Below are 20340 nucleotides of genomic sequence, written 5' to 3' on the forward strand. Positions count from 1 at the left end.
GGGCAATGATAGGAAAACTCTGCTCATGATTTTTGAGGCATTCATAGTCTCAAGACTTCAATATGGTGCGCAGGCCTTTGGGTGTGCCAGTGACATCCAGCTTAGGAGGCTTGAGAGCGTGTATAACAGGGCACTATGTATTATTACTAGAGCTTCTGTTTGCACGCCCCATGATAGTGTCCTAGCTGAACTTGGAGTGCTACCACTTACCCTTAGAAGAATAAAGCAGGGACTAAAACATTTATATAAAACTAAAAACTTGGTTAGAGATAACCCAATAAATAAACTTACTTCCCTACATACTCAGTCAGTCAGGGACTCCAATATATCCATTTATTCTTATCTATTACGTTTTGCTAATGATTTTAGGGTGGCGAATCTACCTATAAGTGATTGTAGTGCTAGATTCAAAGCCCCATGGGTTCTTATACCCCCTAAGGTAAATCTTTTTATTAAAAATGAATTAGCACAAATAGACCTACCAGTGTTTAAAAATACTCTTTTTAGAATTATTATGGGGGAAAGATACAAAAATTATTTACAAATTTATACAGACGGCTCCAAGAACCTCATAAATGGAAGAACTGGTATGGCCTTTGCCGTCAAGGAATTAAATGGATATAGTTATTATAGAGCCAGACTGACTGATAATGTTTCGGTCTACACCACGGAGCTGTTGGCTATACAATATGCCCTGATGTGGATTTTAAATAACCATAATAAACTGGACGACCAAAATAAATTTATAATATTATCTGACAGCTTGAGTGCCCTTAATGCCATAGATGGTTCCCACAGTGTCAGGCCCGAAATTGTTAAAAATATTATCGGGTTTTACAATAAAATTGTTCAGGCAGGGGTGGAGGTCGTCTTTGAGTGGGTGCCCGCTCATGTGGGTATCCATGGCAATGAAACGGCTGATCAGTGTGCTAAAAGAGCCGTTTTGGATGAGGAAGTTAAGGTTAAAATTAAGTATAATTATAGTGAAATTTATTCAATAATTGTGCCATGCGTTGACCGTCTATGGCAAACAGAGTGGAACCATAGGACGAGAGCATGGCACGCTAATATTAAACATGTTGTCTCCTCACAGGGTCCTATATCATTTAATATTAAATCTACTAAAATAATTACTAGATTACGTATGGGTGTTTCTGTCGCTTTAAACCAAACTAAATTTAAAATGAAAAAAAGTAGCAGTCCTAATTGCACCCATTGTAATGTGGCAGATGTAAATCATTTTTTATTCTTCTGCAATAAATATACAAATAACAGAACTAAATTAAAAAACTTTTTTCATAAAAATAATATTGTTTTTAATCCAATTTTTTTATTAAATCCAAATAAACAGTATAAATTAACTATAGATAGGTTATTAATGGCCTATGTGATGGAGACAAAGGTTAATATCTAAATATTTGATTTACCATGTATCATTTATTTGTAATATTTTATCTAATGTTTTGTTTCTATTAAATTGCATCTGGGCGCCGGGCTCATAAGCAGGTAAACAGCACCGAGCGGCGGTCCTGGAATCGCATTTGGAAAGTTCCCGGGGGTCGGGGGCAATACTTGGTTGTTGCTTCTCCGGCCCCGACTGGGACTCCCCCTTATTATATGCACGTAATGTCCATTAGGGTATGCGTTTTGGGAGTGCTATCTCGCTTAGTCCGGTACCTGGATGAATTAAAACTATTAAAATAAAATTAAAATTAATATTTATTTTTCCTTTCTTACCCCCCAGTCGCTCTCCCCGGAATTTAATAATTTATTTAATTTAATTTTTTTTATTTATTATTAATTAACCTTATTTTCTCATTATAATATTAAGCTAGGGGTAATTCTCACCTTCTTGTTGTACAATTCTAGGGTTATACTTGGGATAACACTGGGTATCTATAGGCTAATCTTTTTGGCTACTTGTTTATTGTAGTTTTTAATATATAATAAATTTTAACTCTATATTATTTTATTTGATTTGTATGCCCGTTGCTTCCCCCCCCCCCCACACACATTTTAGTGGGGGGGGGGGTGCAGTTAAATATATATATATATATATATATATATTTGTTTGTTTTTTTTGTTTTTTTTTATATTTAAATTGGTTGGGGTTTCTCCGCCTTGCCCCATCCCCCCCCCCCCCCCGTTTTATTTGGGGGGCCGGGCGGGGTTTTATTTTTAGCCAATTACTTTTACTTTTTGTTTTGTTTAGTTGTGTAATGTATTAGATTGGTTGGGGTTTCTCCGCCTTGCCCCCCGTTTTGTCGGGGGGGGGGGGGGGGGCTGGGCTGGGTTTTATCTTTAGCCGATTAGTTTTAATTTTTGTTGTCTTGTTTTGTTGTGTAATGTATATATGTTGTATGATTGAATGTGTGATTGTTGCTTGGATTATGGGGGGAGGCTTATCTGGCAGTAATCCCCTCCCCGTTCCGGAAACTGCACCTTATACATGTATATAGTTCGTCTTTTTTAATTTGTTTAATATCTATTTTAAAAATAAAATAAAATAAAATATAATGTAGGTTACTGGCATGCTCGCTCATTTAATCTGTTTTATATTTTTTATCATTATTTTAACTATGTTTTAGATTTTTAATTAAACAATTATATAATTAAACAGGGCAGGTAACTGGGTTGGGACACTTTCCTAGTGACCTTCTACTAAAGCTTTAGGTCACTCTACTAGTGACCTTCTACAAATGATTGCCATGACTGGATCGAGCTGCGGTTGGACACGGTGGGGTGGGGGTGGGGGGTGTGTGGTTGTGGTGCCGGTGGTTAGGTTTTTTGGGGCCATAGGGCGTAGGCGGTTTGGCCGTAGGTTTCTGTGAAAGTTCCGGTCCCACTTCCGGTCGACCTCCTTGGGGTTTTCCCCGTCCCAACCAACCGCACCCATCCCCACGACTGGTATGTTAAAGACCATGGTATGTCCTGTACTGCCTCTGGGAAAATGCATACTAAAAAAAAAATCTGTTGATGTTAATGAAATAGTTGAGCAGGTTTCCTTTGAAGATTGTGTTACAATTATCAAATGTTTAACATCCAATAGCCGATGATTAATTAATATTACTTGCTTTAGATTAACTTGTGTGGCTCATAACAAAATACAAAAAAAATACACCCCACAACAACAAACACCACCACCAACAACAAAAAAGACAAACAAAAACAACAAACAACACGTTCCTGGTATTATTATATTGATGGATGTTTTCTTTTGTATTTCATATACACACATATACTTACATTTGTTTGATACCCATTTGTTTTTCATGCTGAGGTGTCGTTAAACATCCATTAGTTCGTTATATCATTCCTAGATTGGATACAACACAAGAGAAAGCCATAGCATTCACCAACTGATGATTTCACTTGTTTTAGATTTCCAGATATTGGACTTCAAATCTCATACATATTTGTATAGATCGCACAGGATATCATGGTCATATGAAGGCGTTCTTTATAAAATGTCTTTGTTCGTATATTGTTGTATTAAACGTGAATATTCCTCTTTTTTCAGCTGACACCTTGTCAAAATACCATTTCTCCAGACAGTCGAGTACAAGAGGCTGAAACTCCCAGTGAAACTTGTTGGCAAACAAGTGCGGCACCGTGGTCAGTGTGTGTAGATCGCCGATTCCGAAGATGCAGACCTCGCGAACGTATTTAGCCGAATGGCACTCGACGTCTTTCAAAGCCAGCCAAACCTTGTACCGTGTCAGATATACCCGTTTCCCGTCGTCCACCTCGCCTGAAACATTGACAAAAATCGTTGACTAGGAGGTTCGTGTTAGAATACAATGAAGAAGAGTCGGTTTCTCGACATCTGGTATACCACGTGATATTGGCTATCAGAGGCACTAGGTTCGTGTTAGAATACAATAAAGAAGAGTCGGTTTCTCTACATCCGGTATACCACGTGATATTGGCTATCGGAGGCGCTCGGTTCATGTTAGAATACAATGAAGAAGAGTCGGTTTCTCTACATCCGGTATACCACGTGATATTGGCTATCAGAGGCACTAGGTTCGTGTTAGAATACAATGAAGAAGAGTGTTTTCTTTACATTCTGTGTAGCACGTGATATTGGCTATCGGAGGTGCCCAGTTCGTGTTAGAATACAACAAAGAAGAGTTCTTTCTCTACATCCGGTGTAGCACAAATAATTTAGCGATTTGGTATCAGTGAAAACATGCATTGAATGGAATATTTAAGTGTAATTAAAGGGACATCCTGAGTTTGCTGCATTGTAAGATGTTTTCGACTAATAAAATATTTCTACGATTAAACTTACATATTAAATATTTTTCCAGTTTAGAATATCAGTGTCTGTATATTCATTGTGTTTCTGGTCGTCTTAATATTTGCATGAAGCCCAAACTGGATTTTGTCTTCAAATAATTTCGTACATACGATTTTTTTTTTTTTTTTTAGGAAATAAAATGTTAGAACAATCAGAAACACTTCGAATATACAGCCACTAATATTCTAAACAAGAAAATATATTTAATATGTTATAGTTACATCATCCTTTTCCGAGAGATTTGTCTAGTTAAACTACGCCCTCGATCATTACACCCGTCACTCAACGGCCGCAATAACCGTGGTCTATCTAGACAAATCTGTCTGAAAAGGATGATGTAACTAGCTTGTACCACGCCCCCATTACGGATTTATATTGTAGCTTTATTAGTAATGTTAGTGAAAGTGTTACTTTTTAAAACAATGTTCTAATTTACTTCCTACTGAACTATATGTGACCTGTAGGCGTAACTTTCTTCAGCCATTCAGCAATCGCTAAAATTTAGGTCAGACACGCCCGTGGTCTAACTATGGGATATACCACGTGTAAAATCAAAGGGACCGACACCAAAGCGTGGTACAAGTAAGTTTAATTGTAGACATATTTTATTAGTCGATAACATCTTAAAAAATTGCAGCAAACTGAGGAATGTCCCTTTAATCTAGGACTTACTGACTATTTATAAAACTTAACGCGGATACGTAACATTGAGTTAAAGCGCACAAGCAGATAAGGGGGTGGGGTGGTGATCGAACCTCCCCTTTCATACAAGATGCTCTTTGGATTTTTAGAAACATTATTAACATTATTATTATTATTATTATTATTATTATTATTTAGCACAACTGTATAATTTAGATCCGCCACTTCACACAACAATTATTCACCATGTTTGTTCTCCACGAACAAGCACATTATGTCATTGGTGTTACCGGACAAGTGGTATTATTCAGCAGTGTGTTCCAGTTGGTTTATAGTGATCAAGAGCACATGGATGTGTTATTTGGGTGTCCTTAATAACATAATATATGGAATAACAAGGGTGTAATTTTGCATTTTCACACACACATTCTATATGTGACTTGCATTATACACTGTGGCAGTTTTGATTATTTAAAAATATGGAGTCTATCAAAATTAATTTCATCAACGTCACAAAGGTGGAAGATATGCTTTCGTTAATAAACAATTTAAATTTCAAAAATAAAATTTCTAGAGAAATGACAGTTAAAATATTCTTGAGTAACACCAATGACAATGTGTAACACCAATGGTATTCAAGACTGGATCCATGAAACACTATTATTCTTGAAACTGCCACTACTTGTTAGCAAACGTACGTAATTCATATTTCCTTAATTAAAAAAAACAACAAAAAACATTTCAACCTACAACTATTAAAGACCTATTAGAATAATTCTGTATTTCTGGGAACATTGATAAACGTTAGATACGGCCGGTCAGACAGTTTAAAAAATACACTAAAGTCCGATACTGAATTTTAATTTTTATTTAAATATTAAGTTAAAGATTTATTCATTCATTCATTTATATAGTTATTTTCATGCTTATATTAAGACCCAAACACGCTGTCCTGGACACACATATATGCTGTTTGAATATGGTATCCAGAAACAACTTTGTCACGGGGGATTCTATAATACCCGTAACTGAATAAAACACGATTGTCCAAATATCTCTCCTAACTGTATATCTATTAGGTCTCTCTGTAACGGGCGGTTATACCCTAATGTGGCTCGTCTAGGTATGATCAGAGATAAGATCTTATATAAAGTATATATTATTATAGCACGTTAGTTCACTAGAAAACACAACAAAAACACAATACACCTTGGAATCTGTATTAACCTACGCTGACAAATGTACTGCCGCAGTAGTTAATTAACAACAACAAATAATAACAACCCAGAACTGATCACTTAATTAGTTAATCTCTAGGTGTCTAGTTTACACAATATGCTAATCACTTCACCGTGACACAACACCCACACGTGTGATAATTGAGAAACGCTAACACACACACGTGTGATAATGGAGAAACGCTTCCAGGAGAACTTAATTAATAAAGGAATTTCAACTCTATTCCTAACTGGTTAATTTTTAATTAACCCTAACTACTCATTCAATAACCTTGTAATACAGAATTAATACTGGTACCTATAACCATAAAGACAATAACATACAGTTTACCTGGGTCCTCTAGGATGACTGGTTAAGCTTTTTATAATTATTTAGGACAGTGAGCCTACAGAATACTGCGGCAGATGACCGGCAGCACCGTCTAAATAATATTGGTATAATACAGTATTAAAATATTTAAAGTCACATCAATCACATCAAGGTTATACCCAGAGCAGAAAATATATATTTACCAAAGTCCCGTCTGAACTAATATAGATCGTTCAGTGGACGGACAGCGATCCCCTGGAGCCTTCCTATCGTTTCTCCTCGATATATCTAAAATCCTAGCTATTTATTCAAAACTCTCAGAGACAGCGAATATCGCCTGGGGGTACAAGGCGGTACCTCATGTATCATGTGGATTTTCCACAGCCACCATGCCGGCATATTTTTCTCTGATCGTCAGACTGGCTCTCGCCCTTCCGCGAGCAATCCCCTAGCCATAAACAGCACTACCGGAGATATTACGTAACTACTAGCCACATGGCCTCCACACCTGTGCTGGGTGTGTATTAGAAAAGTTCGATTACCGTCGCGCAAAGGTATCACGTAACAAGTTGCCCATCTGGCTAAGTGCATTTGGAACTGCACACGGCCTTCTAAAACAATTAATATCGCCACAGGCGAAACGAAATTAAAAGCATGTACCGTCACACACCCCCACCTCAAAAAGGATATTTCCTCTACTCTAGGAATAGGGAAATATACTACATTAAAAAAAAAAGGTGCGTTAACCAACGCATACGGGCATTTATAACACATGTAATAATAAGGTGACTACCATTAATCACACTGAGTCTCTGAGTCCCTGGTATACAAATAAAATATATAAAAACAAAACAGAAATCAAGAATGTCAACACATTATCATAACGTTCAACTTCGGGACAGGGCATCAGCGATTACATTGGATGTGCCCTTGATATGTTCAATGGTAATTGGGTATTCTTGCAGAAGAAGACTCCATCTCAAACTCTCTGGTTGGAGGCTTTCATTAGGATGGTCCAGTCCGTATTCGTCTTCTTGGAACAGCACAGCTCCAGCACCCACGTCACTGGCATCCACAGCTAGCTTGAACGGCATTCGGTAGTCTGGTGCTGCCATCACGGGAGACGAGTAGCGCATCTGCTTGAGACGGTTGAATGACTTCTCGCATTTACCTGACCACTGGAACTTCGTTTCTTTCTTTTTCAGTGTCGCACGTTTTCCAGGTTTTCTCCGATAGGCATGCTGTCGAATCGGGGTAGCGTTGGGTTCCAAGCGCACATCTTGGCTTAAGGTATTGGTAACCGTTGGAAGGTCCTGACAAATGGAAACATTGTCTTGTTTCGACGTAGTCAACTTTGCTCGCTGGGGGTTCAAGTCTGCTAGAATCTGGCTGTTGGTTAATTTTCTCTCGACAGTCTTGACGTCATTACAGGGAAAATTGAGTGACCCTCAATTTGGACCGATATCACTGGAACTATCGGCAGTCTGTCAAAATAACCTTTTAGCAAATTGATGTGACAATACCTACTTTTCCTAACCCTATCAGGAGTGTTTATCACATACCCTGTCTCATTAACCCGTTTGTGCACAACATAGGGCCCGAAATACCTGTTCCGCAATGAACCCCGTTTAACAGGAAGGTACAGCAGCACCTTATCCCCTGGTTTAAATTCCCGACTCCTAGCCTTCCTATCAAACACTGATTTTATTTTGCTCTGAGCATGGCTCAGTTGCTTCCTAGCCTTCCTATCAAACACAACTGGTTCATTTACCCTTGCGGGAGATCAACAGGTTCCACCACATTTAATTCGTCAGTTGACTTATCTACCAATTTACTGATAACCTCATCCACTTCAATTTCATGGCTCACACGCGTATCAGACAAATCACAAATATCCTCTGGGTATCGTGTTAACCTACTGGCCATAGCCCTAGTCATTACACACTCAGGATATCTAATCTCATCAACCTCACTCTCTCCTACTAGTAAAGGGCTGTCTTTAATTAACAATTGGTCACATTTCGGCTGACAACATTGACTAGTCAAATCATTACCCAACAAAACTCCTATGTTTTCAACAGGCAAGTCCTTCGCAACACCCATAACGAATGGTCCCGTCACAAACTTCGAACACAAGAAAACCTTATGTAACCGGACAACCATTTTTTCTCCAGTAACTGAGGTTAAGGCCAAACTACGTTCTGTATATGAATTTTCTATACCAGCTAAACACTCTGACGTGATCAGCGACTGACTACAGCCTGTGTCTCGATAGATTGATATTGCCTTAGGACTCAATTCTTGTTTCACATCACAAACCATACCAGTGGACACATACGGGTTTACTTTTTCTGCCATGGGACCAACCATTAACTCTCTCGCTAACGGAGCTGACCACACTAAACCGACCACTTGCGCATTATCGCGTTTCCTTTTAAAACAGTCCCCGACAAGATGGTTATCCTTTTTACAGTAACTGCAATGTGGACGAAAAGTTCGTGCATTGGCTGATAATGCAGGCCTATCCTTACTTTGCCCACCAGGTGCATTCCTTGCCTGACTAGCTGACCAACTAGATGACTCTCCCCGATAGTTACTTTCTCGGGAAAAACCTGGCTGAAAATTCTTCTTATCACCCTGTTGTATAGAGCTACCCTGTACTGCCTGAGCTTTGTGTATTAACACGTAATCATCTGCCACTATGCCTGCCTCCTCTATCTTTTTGACATCACGATCCTCTAAATGAATACGTAAGCTAACTGGTAATCCATTTTTAATGTCCTGTAAGATCAACAACTCCCGTAACTCGGTATATGACTCTACCTGATGAGACACCACCCATTTATCAAACATCCCTGCCTTCTTAGCCACAAACTCACTATAAGACACCCTACGTTTTTCTCAACTCGCTATACCGTAAACGATAATCCCCAGGTCGTAATTCATAAGCCCTCAACACTGCAGCCGTAACTAGGTCATACTGACTTGCTCGCTCGTCACTCATTGAATTATAAGCTACACTAGCCTTCCCCTTAAACTTAGACACGGCTAACAATGTCCACTTAGACTGCGGCCAATTTAGCTGCTTAGCGGCCCGTTCAAAAAGTTGAAAGAACATATCTACCTCCTGGTCATCAAATACAGGCACTGATCTATAAGCCTCCGACATGTTAAAACCATTTCCTGCCTCACGTCTAACTTCTTCAGTATTCAACTTTAACTCATGTTCCACTTTTAATTTTGCTAACTGGAATTCTCTATCCCTATCTCTCTCTTCTCTACCCCTCTCTTCTCTTTCTCTCTCCCTCTCTCTATCCCTATCTTCTTTTTCTCCATCTCTATCTTCTCTTTCTCTCTCCCTCTCTCTGTCCCTCTCTTCTCTTTCTCTATCCCTATGTCTATCTTCTCTATCTCTCTCTCTCTTCTCTCTCTCTCTCTCTCTCTCTCTCTCTCTCTCTCTTCTATCTTCTTTCTCTCTATCACTCTATCACTCTCTTCTCTTTCTCTCTCTCTCTCTATCTAATGCACGTTCTTCTCTTTCGTACTCAAGCTTTTTTAAAAGCTAACTGTTGTTCCATACTCAAGTCATTTATCTCTATCTCTGGAACAATCTCACTTTCTTTCATAACAGGACTATCACCAAAAACTTCCTGGATAATAATTGTCCTTATATCTCCTAAGGTTTTAGCTGATGTTAAATCAATTTCTCGCTCACCTGCGATTTCAACTAATTCGGCCTTACGTGCTCGCTTAATCTCCACTACACTGAGCGTAGGCCTATCCAACAAATTATTATCCATGTTTAGATATGACGCACTTATTATTAATTAATTTACTAGTGAACAACGTTGCTACTTCTGGTAATATGTAAAAATAATTTATAAAGCCCCCATTTACAAACAATACTTTTTTTAAATATGCATGTCCCGTTTCAGATCCGGGACGAGCGCCCCAATGTTCCACTCCTGTCACGGGGATTCTATAATATCCGTAACTGAATAAAACACGATTGTCCAAATATCTCTCCTAACTGTATATCTATTAGATCTCTCTGTAACGGGCGGTTATACCCTAATGTGGCTCGTCTAGGTATGATCAGAGATAAGATCTTATATAAAGTATATATTATTATAGCACGTTAGTTCACTAGAAAACACAACAAAAACACAATACACTTTGGAATCTGTATTAACCTACGCTGACAAATGTACTGCCGCAGTAGTTAATTAACAACAACAAATAATAACAACCCAAAACTGATCACTTAATTAGTTAATCTCTAGGTGTCTAGTTTACACAATATGCTAATCACTTCACCGTGACACGACACCCACACGTGTGATAATTGAGAAACGCTAACACACACACGTGGATAATGGAGAAACGCTTCCAGGAGAACTTAATTAATAAAGGAATTTCAACTCTATTCCTAACTGGTTAATTTTTAATTAAACCCTAACTACTCATTCAATAACCTTGTAATACAGAATTAATACTGTACCTATCACCATAAAGACACTAACATACAGTTTACCTGGGTCCTCTAGGATGACTGGTTAAGCTTTTTATAATTATTTAGGACAGTGAGCCTACAGAATACTGCGGCAGATAACCGGCAGCACCGTCTAAATAATATTGGTATAATACAGTATTAAATATTTAAAGTCACATCAATCACATCAAGGTTATACACAGAGCAGAAAATATATATTTACCAAAGTCCCGTCTGAACTAATATAGATCGTTCAGTGGACGGACAGCGATCCCCTGGAGCCTTCCTATCGTTTCTCCTCGATATATCTAAAATCCTAGCTATTTATTCAAAACTCTCAGAGACAGCGAATATCGCCTGGGGGTACAAGGCGGTATCTCACGTATCATGTGGATTTTCCACAGCCACCATGCCGGCATATTTTTCTCTGATCGTCAGACTGGCTGTCGCCCTTCCGCGAGCAATCCCCTGGCCATAAACAGCACTACCGGAGATATTACGTAACTACTATCCACATGGCCTCCACACCTGCGCTGGGTGTGTATTAAAAAAGCTCGATGACCGTCGCGCAAAGGTATCACGTAACAAGTTGCCCATCTGGCTAAGTGCATTTGGAACTGCACACGGCCTTCTAAAACAATTAATATCGCCACAGGCGAAAAGAAATTAAGAGCATGTACCGTCACAAACTTAGTTCAGGTCTATGCTCAAATATGCACCAGCAGTAGACCATACAACTAAGGACTGTCAGTTGCACACCTCTATATCTTTCATTTAAAGATTAACTTGATAATAAAATTATGAAGTATGAGCTAGATAGTTTAAATCTATTTCACTGTATATTTTGTATTCCCCATAACGAGTAAAAAGTGTTAATCCTACTTTTGCTTTCACGTAAGCACTGCAAAAATCTACAGTAATTGTTTCATTTTTTTTTCTTCAGAAAATGAGGACGTCTTATAAATACGTGACGTTATTCTAATGTTTTCAGTACATACACTATACAGCAAATCAAACAAATTATGTCACAATTCACTTTGCTTAATAAGTTTTTTAAATAAATAAACTGACAAAGTTACTTTATGGATGACCAATGAATACATCCAAGATTTTCCGAAAAGTCAGTAACCTATTCATTATTTAACTAATTCGTACTTCTTCGTAAAGACTATTTTAATCATTAAAGGGGCATTTACGACTACCGTAAGGTTGCTTTGTGGAACGGCTGTAAAGTTTACGGTGCCAGTTGTAAAATTCACTGTAAGTCACTACACTTAACATTAGCTACAATTCTTTCGTGGAACGGCTGTAAAGTTTACGGTGCCAGTTGTAAAATTCACTGTAAGTCACTGCAATTAACATTAGCTACAATTCTTTCGTGGAACGGCTGTAAAGTTTACGGTGCCAGTTGTAAAATTCACTGTAAGTCACTACAATTAACATTAGCTACAATTCCATCGTGGAACGGCTGTAACGTTTACGGTGCCAGTTGTAAAATTCACTGTAAGTCACTACAATTAACATTAGCTACAATTCTATCGTGGAACGGCTGTAACGTTTACGGTGCCAGTTGTAAAATTCACTGTAAGTCACTACAATTAACATTAGCTACAATTCTATCGTGGAACGGCTGTAACGTTTACGGTGCCAGTTGTATTATTCACTGTAAGTCACTACAGTTAACATTAGCTACAGTTACCATTAGCTACAATTCACTGTAAGTCACTACAGTTACCATTAGCTACAATTCACTGTAAGTCAGTACAGTTAACATTAGCTACAATTCACTGTAAGTCACTACAATTAACATTAGCTACAATTCACTGTAAGTCACTGCAATTAACATTAGCTACAATTCACTGTACGTCACTACAATTAACATTAGCTACAATTCACTGTAAGTCACTACAACTAACATTAGCTACAATTCACTGTCAGTCACTACAACTAACATTAGCTACAATTCACTGTAAGTCACTACAATTCACCGTAAGTCACTACAATTCACCGTAAGTCACAATTCACTGTAAGTCACTACAATTCACCGTAAGTCACAGTAAGTCACTACAATTCACCGTAAGTCACAATTCACCGTAAGTCACTACAATTCACCGTAAGTCACTACAATTAACATTAGCTACAATTCTCTCGTGGAACGGGGCCCCGGTCTGTAAGGAACTGGCAGCATAGAGGCTTGGCAGGAAGGTGGAGCTCGATGATTGGCTGGAACAGTTCACGTGTCCAAAGAGTTAGCCAACAGTATGCGCGCTCTGCCTTTTTGCAGTGAACCGTGAATCAGACAAGACACACCCAGCATATCTGAGATTGATCCCAGCTCTAGGACCATTATTATATTCATTTAGACTACTGGACAGCAAAAATACTATAGTATTGTGGATCTCACTTTCATCAACTAATGAAACATTCGCGGGCATCAAACAGACAATAACACCCGCAAATCTAAAAGCTCCATATGGATATATCCATTGTAAACTGAATCGTTTTTCTACGGAAGTAACTCTATATTTAATTTCTTGAAAAACATACCTGGCTACAATCTAACTGTAGACCTTTAAACCGTCAACGTGGCCTGTTCCAAGTAGGAGGTAACCATATGGAGTTTTTAGATTTGCGGGTGTTATTGGCTATTTGATCCCGCAAATGTCATGTTTGACCGAAGACGTTAGCCTGAGGTGAAACATGCAACATTTGCGTGCATCAACTAGACAATAACACCCGCAAATCTCAAAAACAATATGATTATGTCCATTGTAAACTGAATCGTTTTTCTACAGAACTAACTATATTTAGTATTTCTTGAAAAAATACCTGGCTACAATCTAACTGTACACCCTTGAATCGTCAACTTGGCCTGTTCCAATGAGAGATTGACTATCGATTATAACTAAATACATTTCTTTTTCTCACGTACATACACACCTGTACAGCAACTGCTTTTATCACGCTAAACTACAGTTGGAGTCCCAGTGAGAGAAAGCACTGTGGCACTTAGCAACGGTATTGTAATGGAAGCTTTATCCTACGTCTCAATTACACTGAACTTTGTTTTTGTTATACATAGGTATAATTATGCCTCATCTCGTAGGGCTGAACAGAAGACCGTGTCGATGTCAGCGCCACGTTATCGTATCTATGTGCCACTGTGCCAAGGGAGAGAGCAGTGGCGGGGACGATGACCCAATAAATCTGACAGCCCCAGCGCCAAACTATCCCCTAGCCACCTCTTTTTCTGCGTGTCTCAGAATCTCTGTAACTCTCACTCACTCTCTCTCTCTCTCTCTCTCTCTCTCTCTCTCTCTCTCTCTCTCTCTCTCTCTCTCTCTCTCTCTCTCTCTCTCTCTCTCTCTCCCCCCCCCCCCCCCCCCCCCAGTGGCTGATCCAGAAAATCCATTTACGGGGGGTTGGGACAATGACATGAGGCGGAATGCCACGGGAACCTTAGGGGAGGTTTGGAGGGGGATCGTAAAAAAATTAAAATTAATATATAATAAAAGTATAACTGTCGCAAAATTAGCCACCTCTTTTTCTGCGTGTCTCAGAATCTCTGTAACTCTCACTCACTCACTCACTCACTCACTCACTCTCTCTCTCTCTCTCTCTCTCTCTCACTCTCTCTCTCTCTCTCTCTCTCTCTCTCTCTCTCTCTCTCTCTCTCTCTCTCTCTCTCTCTCTCTTTCCTCCCCCTCTCTCTCTCTCCCTCTCCCTCCTCTCTCTCTCCAGTGACTGACCCAGAAAATCCATTTACGGGGGGGGGGAGGGGGGGGAGGGGCAATGACATGAGACGGCATGCCACGGGAACCTTGGGGGAGGTTTGGAGGGGGATCGTAAAAAAAATGAAAATTAATATATAATAAAAGTGTAACTGTCGCAAAATTAGATCCGCCTCTGCTCTCTCTCTCTCTCTCTCTCTCTCTCTCTCTCTCTCTCTCTCTCTCTCTCTCTCTCTCTCTCTCTCGATTTTGTAAATTATATGTGCGCATGCGCAGTGCGACCATACCTTTATAGGAGCCAGGAACCTTCAAGTGTGGATTATAATTGAACGTTGCAAAGAATGTTTCATCAGGTACTTTTGTTTTCTTAACCCAGTCCAGGAAGTCCATGGCGGTTTTGTTGCTCCTCACATACTGGACATAGCCGCGCGACGCCGCTATATGGACGGAACCTTTCCTCGGAACAATCCCGTGAGGCACTTGATCAATGTTCTTCCATCGGTGAGTGTTTGCTCTAAACAAAGAAGTAAAAAAAAGAAAAAAAAGAAATTGATAATATTCTTTGACAAAGAAACACTTCATTGTTTGTATATATTCATTGTAACTAAAATTGCAAACACAAATGACGGAGAGAGAATTCTCTGGCGATTTGGCCTTTACGACTTGGACAGCTGAATTTGTTTTACTTCTGAGACCAATCATTCTGACAATACAAGATCTATTATTTTGTCTTCAATTTTTAACTGATTCACGTAGGTTAAGTGCTTGCAACTGTGACTGGGTTAGGAAATCTGATTTTAAATTAAAAAACAAAAATTTAAAAAAAATCAATTTTATAATTTTATTTTATGCTACATATTAACTACTGAGATGCATAATAGCGCAGGTTCAATATGCGCCGATTTCAAACAATGCCATGTCATTCTGGCATAGATGCTTCTTTGGACTTTTTTTTTTCAAGGATGCCTGAATCTGTTTAAAAGAGTTACGATAGATATTCAGATGCCATTTCTCGATATAACACATTACCAATTGTAATATCTGATGTTATGATCTAGTTTAAACTTTTATAGAATGGTTAATATAGTGTGCATATATTTGTCATCACTGATGATCACGATATACTTGCCAACTGTAGACTGTGTTCATGATGGGTGCCACCGGTGAGGCAGGATATGCTACACTTTCACAAACACCATGCTTAAGTCTATGGTTTATGAGTTGGTGTCGTTACTAGTCTAAATGTCTATCGAACTATGTCTGTGCAGGTTTGTCAAACCAGACTTGGTACTACGGTGGTAGGAAGAATGTTGTATCCTGGAGAATGGTATTCCTTTTACAGTAAAGTAAAGTTTGTTTTATTTAACGACGCCACAAGAGCACATTGATTTTTTTTATCTTATCATCGGCTATTGGGACATCAAACATATGGCCATTCTAACACTGTTTTTTTTAGAGAAAACCCGCTGTCGCCACATAGGATACTCTTTTACGACAGACAGCACGCGATCTTTTATTTGCGCTCCCCACAGGCAGGATAGCACAAACCATGGCCTTTGTTGAACCAGTTATGGATCACTGGTCGGTGCAAGTGGTTTACACCTACCCATTGAGCCTTGCGGAGCACTCACTCAGGGTTTGGAGTCGGTATCTGGATCAAAAATCCCATGCCTCGACTGGGATCCGAACCCAGTACCTACCAACCTGTAGACCGATGGCTTAACCACGACGCCACCGAGGCCGGTCCTTATACTGATGAAAACCTGACAGTGATTCACGGGAATGTGTGTTTGACTCTTGCCTTCCACAGGTATGCTATTGAATATGGTAACTATTTTGTCGTTTAACTTATTACTTGCTTATTCAGTAAGACATAGCTGTTGGAATTAATTTTTTGATGTAGATGACACCAAATTAGTTGAATCCCAATTTCAGCATGAAAATATATTAAATTGTACACATCTATTCCCAACTTAGAATGTCTGGTATAACTGATGTTGTTGGTATTGACGCTAGATACAAGTATGTTGTTGTTTACACGTTGCACACAATGTAGATGAGGATCCTGGGATAAAGAGGAGACGGTAAAAAAAACCCTTTTATTCTAAGGATGGTAGCCAGATTGATATACCTCTGCATATATTCACAGGATCTGATGCAAAATCTTTGAGAGTGTAATAACACCTAAAGATGTTTGTTTGAACCACATTTTATGTTAAAATGATGTCAGACTTAAGTGTACAGAATATGGAGCACATTGATTTATTAATCATTGGCTGTTGGATGTCAAACATTCGGTTAATATGACATATAGTCTTAGAGAGGAAACTCGCTACATCTTTCCATTAGTAGTAAAGGATCTTTTATATGCCCCATCCCATAGATAGGATAGCACACACCACAGCCCCAGATATACCAACCATGGTGCACTGGCTGAAACGAGAAATAGCCCAATGGGCCCACCGACGGGAATAGATCCGAAACCGACCATGCATCAAGCGAGCGCTGTACCACTGGGCTACGCCCCGTTCCCAGAATAAGAACGCTAGTCCAATTCACTAACTGACTCAGAGCCCAAGTAGGACAGTCTCAGCCTGTGTTATTTCACTATCGATGTGTTAAACATTTATCAGATAAGTTTCATTACATTTCCCATGTATCCAAATCAGGTTGAATACAAATACAAATAACACAGTAACTGTATAGGGTCTTTGACCTTTTTCAAGTTAGTTGTATAAAAATGAACACTATTGTAATTTATTATGGATTATCATCTGAAATAATTTTGTTTACTATCCCACACTATCCTAGTGTGTACAGTTGAAATCTTTGAACCCCAAAACATATATTTGGAGTTAGCCCACACTTTTGACAGGGTAACCACCGCTAATTTTGTAACTACTACTTTTACAACTTTTACAACTCGGTTTCGAATTAGCTATGTGCAGAACTAGGGTAGTCATAGACGCTACCCGTTATCTCTGCAATGAGCAGCTTAACCCCCCATTTTTCTGATTTATTTTAAGGGTGAGGGGTGGTATGATTTATATCCATGGTGTATATGTCGATTGATACGCTGCAGGTAGGAGTTGCAACCACATATGTTACTGTTGTCGACTTTGATTGTGTGGTATACTTGTACTTGTCACGAAGAACCGCCCGCCCAGTGCCATGGATTGCAGGGTTTCTGCCTGACGGTACGAAAGTTAGAATTACCTACGCTAAAATCTTAGAGTTTTAATGGATACATTGTTAATTTTTAAAAGATAGATTGTGGTAAGATAACTGCTGTTCACAATTTGTCAAAGTACACTAGAGTACATTGATTAATTAATCATCGGTTAGTTTTTCCTGATGCAGCAAAGGATATTTTACATTCACTATCCCACAGACAAGAACACAAATACCACCAGTTGTGGTACACTGGTTGCAACGAGAAAAAAGCCAATCAGTTGAATGGATCTTGCGATGCAAGCACCTTAAAGAGACATTCCTGAGTTTGCTGCAATATTTAAGATGTTATCGATTAACAGAGACTTTTTAACGATTGTAATTACATATCGAATATATTTTTTCTGCATAAAATATTAATGGCTGTATATTAAAAGTGTTTCTAATCGTTCTAATATATGTACTTGGTTAAATTTCATATTATTTCCAAAAATATTGTTTTTTCGTACGTACGAAATTATTTGAAGACAAAATCCAGATTGGGCTTCTTACAAATATTAAGACGACCAGAAACACATTGAATATACAGAAACTGATATTCTAAACAAGAAAATATATTAAATATGTAAGTTTAATCGTAGAAATATCTTATTAGTCGGAAATATCTTACAATGCAGCAAACTCAGGAATGTCCCTTTAAGCGAGTACTCAACCGACTGAGTTAAAATCCGCCCCCTGTCAAAGTTCATGAAATGCAGAATCCGATTTTAAAAGATTTCAGAATTATAGGTGTAAAAACACTAAAAGTTGGCTTTTCATAAGCGCCGGAAGCCGAACCTGAGTGGAGGGGCAAGCTGAAGATTATGCATCTCCCACCGTTGACCATGTATGATTTGCCACTGTTCGTAGCGTCAGTTCATGTGTTGACAACGTGACACAGCACGGCCATGGACAGAGCATCTTAAGCTTCACCGTAGAAAAGTGAGTGACAGGGTACTAACAAACTTGCCAACCAACCCGACTTATTACGTCTCAAATTATTATTATCATCCCAGTATTGGGATGCGAAATCTGCACCTATCAGCTTAATACAGCACCGAGGCCGTTTAAAATACCTTTTATAGCCTCCGGAAATGTCATTAGCACCTCTGTATATCTGCAGGATCGTGACCAGCTCGCGGTTCGTCCTCAGCGGGAATTCCTGACCGGTGAGGTTGATGAGGTACTTCCACCTCACCCTGTGCTTCAGTAAACGGTCCATGCACAGCAGTTCAGGTTCCAAGACGGAGTACGTGCCCCACACCACGTTGATTGATCTGGGAGCGAGAAACACATTGGGCAGGCACTTGACGATCGACCTAATGGCGTCCTTGAACAGGGCCGGTGCCTTGCTGTCGACGTGGACACAGTAGACGTTGTGAGGACGATACACGGCCCGCAGGAGGCGCTCCACCTGTTCTGCGTGCTTGTAAGCCAGGATGGTGAACGCAATTGGAAACTCTTTCTCTTCTCCAGATACACCATTTGTAATAAAGCCCATTTCATTCACATATGCGCTGCAGTCTTCAGTGTAGGACGGATATGTTTCTAGAAGCTTCACTCTTCTGGGCTGCCGTCTGCTCCTATTAACTGATCTCTGCACTTCCGCCAAATCCCCTTCAATCAGTCGCGAGCAGACGTCGAGTTGCTTTTCTGGCTTCATAGATTTTGTTTGTGATGACTTGCTTGTTTTGTTTCCCTCGACGACTACTATTTGACGTAAATAGTCGAAGCTGTTTTTCCAAGTACTGCAGGGAACGATAAAGTGAATGAAAGTGGCGACTACGTAAATGACGAGAAGAACAAATAGTATTCTGTGCGCCCAGTGCGTGTCGTGTGCCATATCCACATCGCCCCGTCGATCTGAAACAACATAAGACAAAACATCAACAAACTAAAACCTGCCTTGGTGCTGTCGTCGTTAAGCCATCGGACGTAAGGCTGGTAGGTACAGGGTTCGCAGCCCGGTACCGGCTCCCACCCAGAGAGAGTTTTAACGACTCGTTGTGTAGGCGTAAGACCACTACACCCTCTTCTCTCTCACTAACAACTAACCCACTGTCCTGGACAGACAGCCCAGATAGCCTCTATTAGAAATTCGCGAAAAAAAATAGGCAGAGTTACGTCCCCTAACCACTTCCGGCGCGTTCCGCTTACTTCAAGAATAGCCGATGGCCACAGTTGTTTGTGAATCTTCAGCTGAGGTTTATGCATGCCAGTCCCTGATGAAATTGTGTTTTGTTATAACTGACTATGTGCTAAATATAGGAGATGAACCTAGCGAGCTGTCACCACCCCCTGATTATTTTGGTTTTCTTGCATGGAAATGTTTTATTTTTTGTTTTAATGAATTGTGACAGTATGTTTCTAATAGTGGCTATAGCTGAGGTGTGTCCAGGACAGCGTGCTTGAAC

At 39.4% G+C, this 20340-nt stretch overlaps 1 protein-coding gene across 1 annotated transcript in view; it reads right to left on the reverse strand.

Moving 5' to 3' along the window:
- Positions 1–3189: 3189 nt before the first annotated feature.
- The window catches only part of LOC121385625 (beta-1,3-galactosyl-O-glycosyl-glycoprotein beta-1,6-N-acetylglucosaminyltransferase 3-like), a 38331-nt gene continuing 21180 nt past the window's right edge, over positions 3190–20340 (reverse strand). The window contains exons 2-4 of the mRNA XM_041516372.1: positions 19003–19789; positions 15004–15230; positions 3190–3751 (exon numbers count right to left, since the gene is read on the reverse strand). Of these exons, the coding sequence (XP_041372306.1) occupies positions 3444–3751; positions 15004–15230; positions 19003–19769 (1302 nt within the window). The 5' untranslated portion in view covers positions 19770–19789 and the 3' untranslated portion in view covers positions 3190–3443. The remainder of the gene's footprint in view (positions 3752–15003; positions 15231–19002; positions 19790–20340) is intronic.

Source organism: Gigantopelta aegis, chromosome 11 (assembly GCF_016097555.1).
Source record: "Gigantopelta aegis isolate Gae_Host chromosome 11, Gae_host_genome, whole genome shotgun sequence".
NCBI classification, from domain to species: domain Eukaryota; kingdom Metazoa; phylum Mollusca; class Gastropoda; order Neomphalida; family Peltospiridae; genus Gigantopelta; species Gigantopelta aegis.